The following is a 5,000-nucleotide window of genomic DNA, read 5'->3' on the forward strand; positions in this document are numbered from 1 at the left end:
TCAAGATGTCTTTTCTATGCCTAAATATGATTTTGAAAGCTCACTCTCATTTTTATTGTATTGCTGTGGTCTATTACATAGAATGTATCCATGACCACGAATGATTTATTGAAAAAATAGGTATATTTATAAAAATATGTTAGTGGTGTCATAATTACTTATCAATATACTCAAAATACTGTTCAGTAGATCAGCTATTTTTATATTATTCCAACTTGAATAGCAATTTCAATATATTTTGTGTTCATGCGTACAGTCATCGTCGGTTGTGTTGGCAGCCCTGGGGCGTGAGGCGCCGGGTTGGTGGGCTGGCCCGGCAATGAGTCATGATAGCCAGACACGCTGCTACACCCTCGCTGTTAGCACTGTTAGCACGTGTTGTCCTGTGCACCATGCTGCGGGGCTTGACATCGGCGCAAATAGAGAATATTCTCTATGACGATAATTCTGCTGTCTTTTATGCACATGTGCTTTCATATCATTCATTCCTCATCTTACTTACTTTGGCCCACAGTAGATAGATAGAAGTATAGAACTGTAGTTGTAGTTAGTGTAGTGTTAGCTATACAGGCAGCCTCGTTGGGCCCAACAGGGTTGTTGCTGTCTGTTTCTCCTTTGTATTCATTCCTGGCTCGGAACCTGAGTCATCAGTTTCCCAGCCATACAGATTTTCATGGGATATGCTACAGTCCAGAGGTAATACACAATTACCTCTTAGATATACTTGTAAAATTGGGATATTATGTAAATTGTACAGTAGCAGAGCAATACCAAATTGGTCGGCAGCAAATGCAAAGACGCGGAAGCTACGTAGTAAATGGGAAAATGTTTGGGGTATGTGATCAGCTGGCGGGCGAGGGCGGACGGGCTGTGGTATGCAGGAGTACCAACATAAAAAAACATAAAATTCGTATAATGGGTTATTTGGGCAGCTGTGTGTAATTTTTTTGTTGTTGGTGTTACAAAACATGTTATGCTTGTGCAATGATGGGATAATATTGTGCTACTTATATACACATAGAGAAAATATAGTCTGTACGAGCGTGATAAATTTGGTACTATGATATGACTATAGAAAGGCTAGACAAACAATCTTCAGATATATTTTACAAGAAACTCAAACTAAACAATATATAGTCATGGAAGAAGCATTCACAGTGTGTCGGAAATAATAAATAAGAAGCGGAAGTTACATAGTACTGTTCTACATGTTTCGTCTTACGCACCACCACTGGAGTATTGGTGCCACGCGTGAAAGGACTGACAGAAAACGACAGCTTACAGGGAACACACATATATCGCATTTATATCGTTCAAATCAGCTATTTTTTTGCAATTTTATAAGACAATAATATTATTTGGCCAAAATCCAACCCCACATGACCTCTTTCACTCCTATAAAGCAACACTGTACGGGTTAAGTGAAGCCTTTGTGTGTCTGTAATAATGTGTCTTTATCTCTGTGTGTGCATTTTGTGACACCAAGTCCTATATTTGGTCCTTAACGTTACTATTATCACTAGTTAGCCTTGAAACTAGAAGGACAAGAAGGGAAGAGACGCAACATTTCTCCGTTGTTGACAAAATCGTCACAGAACAGCTTCCTCTTGCCCTCCGAACACACTCACTTTCTCCCTCCTCAGTGGCGGTGCGGGGGAACAGAAGCCCTGCGGAGGAAGAACACTTGTAATGTCTGTTTATAATCAATAGGTGGACTGAGTTAGGTTAGTTAATATTTGATGTTAGTATCTGAGAATTTTTTTTACCTTTTCTTCTTCTCTTTGTGTGTTTATTCCCCGTGTCTCTCCGACCTGTCTCTTGATATTTCTCTCATACCCTCTTTCCTTACCTCTCCTCGTCCCCCCGTCTCTCTCTCTCTCTCTCTCTCTCTCTCTCTCTCTCTCTCTCTCTCTCTCTCTCTCTCTCTCTCTCTCTCTCTCTCTCTCTCTCTCTCTCTCTCTCTCTCTCTCTCTCTCTCTCTCTCTCTCTCTCTCTCTCTCTCTCTCTCTCTCTCTCTGTCATTTATTCCAGCACTGTCTTCTGTGAGCTGTGTGTCTGTGCGTCTCTTAAGATTTCCTTCAAAGAGGTTAGACAACAGCAGGAATGTCTCTGTCTATTTTCCTCTCCCTGCCTTCCTCCCTTATTTTCCTTCTCTCATCCCTCCCTCTGTGTTTTCTATTTATTTTCTGTGTCTCAAAGATTTCCTTCAAAGGGATGGTGATGCTAAGAAACTTTATCTGTTTTCTCCTCAATTGTGTCGCATGAAATTGTCAATAGATATATGCCAGTCAATCAAGAAACACCACTGCCAGAGAGAGAGAGAGAGAGAGAGAGAGAGAGAGAGAGAGAGAGAGAGAGAGAGAGAGAGAGAGAGAGAGAGAGAGAGAGAACTAAATATCACTACTGTATTCTTATTCCTTCTCATATGCATTTTATAACTGTTGATGCACTCCTCCTCCTCCTCCTCCTCCTCCCTCCTCCTCCCTCCTCCTCCTCCTCCTCCTCCTCCTCCTCCTCCTCCTCCTCCTCCTCCTTCTCCTCCTCCTCCTCCTCCTCCTCCTCCCTCCTCCTCCTCCTCCTCCTCCTCCTCCTCCTCCCAATCTATTTCCTATTGTAATATTCTTATCTTCTCCTCCTCCTCCTCCTTGCATTTTTCTTTCCTTATCCAAACAAGCATTCTAACTTGTGTTCTCTTCCAGCAAACCAGAGCCAAACTCAACTTAACCTAACATAACCCAAACCTGACTTGACCTGACCTGACCTGACCTCCACTCTACTGACCTAACCCATACATTCTAGCCTCTCTTCTCTGTATACCTCTCACCTAACTCCTCTGACTATAAGAAATTCTTTGACTACTTAACTTCCAAAGTGGAGCACATTCTGACCCTCTTCCCTTTTGCAGAGATCTCCATTCTTGGAGACTTCAATGTTCACCACCAGCTTTGGCTTTTCCTCTCCCTTCACTTGACCATCCTGGTGAACTAGCCTTCAACTTTGCTATCCTCCATGACCTAGAGCAATTGTGCACACCACCCTACTCGTATTCCTGACCGTCTTGGAGATACACCCAACATTCCTTGAACTTTTCCTGACCTCTAATCCTTCTGCTTATGCTGTCACCCTTTTTTCTCTGTTGGGCTCCTCAGACCACAATCTCAATCTTGTCCTATCGCTCCAATCCCTCCTCAGGATCCCCCTAAGTGAAGGTGCCTCTGGCATTTTGCCTCTGCTAGTTGGGGGGACCTGAGGAGGTATTTTTTGCTTGATTTTCCTTGGAATGACCACTGCTTCCGTGTCAGAGACCCGTCTTTGTGTGCTGAGCGCATAACAGAGGTGATAGTGTCTGGCATGGAGGCGTACATTCCTCACTCTTTTTCTCGTCCTAAACCTTCTAAACCTTGGTTTAACACAGCTTGTTCTCGTGCTATACATGATAGAGAGGTGGCCCACAAAAGGTACTTAAGCTTTCCATCACCAGAATCTCATGCACTTTATATTTTCTGCGCTGGAACCATGCCAAGTCTGTTCTCCAACTAGCCAAAAACTCCCTTTATTAACAGAAAATGTCAAAATCTTTCAAGATCTAACTCCCCTCATGACTTCTGGCATCTAGCCAAAAATATCTCCAATAACTTTGCTTCTTCTTCTTTCCCTCCTTTATTTCAACCAGATGGCACCACTGCTATCACATCTATCTCTAAAGCTGAACTCTTTGCTCAAACCTTTGCTAAAAACTCTACCTTGGACAATTCTGAGCTTGTTCCTCCCTCTCCTCCATCCTCTGACTACTTCATGCCACCTATTAAAATTCTTCACAGTGATGTTTTCCATGCCCTCACTGGCCTAAACCCTTGGAAGGCTTATGGACCTGATGGGGTCCCTCCTATTGTTCTCCGAAACTGTGCCTCCGTGCTTGCACCTTGCCTAGTCAAACTCTTTCAGCTCTGTCTGTCAACATCTGCCTTTCCCTTCTTGCTGGAAGTTTGCCTACATTCAGCCTGTTCCTAAAAAGGGTGACCGTTCTAATCCCTCAAACTACCATCTTATTACTTTAATCTCCTGCCTATCAAAAGTTTTTTAATCTATCCTTAACAGGAAGATTCTTAAATTCATATCACTTCACAACCTTCTATCTGATCGCCAGTATGGGTTCCGTCAAGGCCGCTCTACTGGGTGATCTTCTGGCTTTCCTTACTAAGTCTTGGTCATCCTCTTTTAGAGATTTGGGTGAAACTTTTGCTGTTACCTTGGACATATCAAAAGCTTTTGATAGAGTCTGGCACAAAGCTTTCATTTTCCAAACTACCCTCCTACAACTCCTATCCTTCTCTCTGTAACCTCATCTCAAGTTTCCTTTCTGACCATTTTATTCTCTCTTGTCATTATTCATCAGTGACCTTCTAAAACCAAACTTCTTGTCCTATCCACTCCTACGCTGATGATACCATCCTGCACTTTTCCACATCTTTTCATAGACGTCCAACCCTTCAGGAAGTAAACAGTTCACGCAGGGAAGCCACAGAATGCCTGACTTCTGATCTTTCTAAAATTTGTGATTGGGGCAGAGCAAACCTGGTATTGTTCAGTGCCTCAAAAACTCAATTCCTCCATCTATCAACTCGACACAATCTTCCAGACAACTATCCCCTCTTCTTCAATGACACTCAACTGTCCCCCCTCTTCTACACTGAACATCCTCGGTCTGTCCTTTACTTATAATCTGAACTGGAAACTTCACACCTCATCTCTAGCTAAAACAGCTTCTATGAAGTTGGGCATTCTGAGACGTCTCTGCCAGTTTTTCTTACCACCCCACTTTACAAGGGCCTTATCCATCCATGTATAGAGTGTGCTTCACATGTCTGGGGGGTTCCACTCATACTGCTCTTTTAGACAAGGTGGAATCAAAAGCTTTTCATCTCATCAACTCCTCTCCTCTCAGTGACTGTCTTCAGCCTCTCTCTCACCGCCACATTGTTGCATCTCTAGCTGTCTTC

At 43.0% G+C, this 5,000-nt stretch overlaps 1 protein-coding gene across 1 annotated transcript in view; it reads right to left on the reverse strand.

Moving 5' to 3' along the window:
• LOC135098258 (transcription factor che-1-like) overlaps nt 1-260 on the reverse strand; it is a 6,127-nt gene extending 5,867 nt beyond the window's left edge. The window contains exon 1 of the mRNA XM_064000524.1: nt 216-260. Within this exon, the coding sequence (XP_063856594.1) occupies nt 216-260 (45 nt within the window). The remainder of the gene's footprint in view (nt 1-215) is intronic.
• Between the last annotated feature and the right edge of the window lie 4,740 nt (nt 261-5,000).

This window comes from Scylla paramamosain, unplaced genomic scaffold, assembly GCF_035594125.1.
Source record: "Scylla paramamosain isolate STU-SP2022 unplaced genomic scaffold, ASM3559412v1 Contig52, whole genome shotgun sequence".
In the NCBI taxonomy this organism is placed as follows: domain Eukaryota; kingdom Metazoa; phylum Arthropoda; class Malacostraca; order Decapoda; family Portunidae; genus Scylla; species Scylla paramamosain.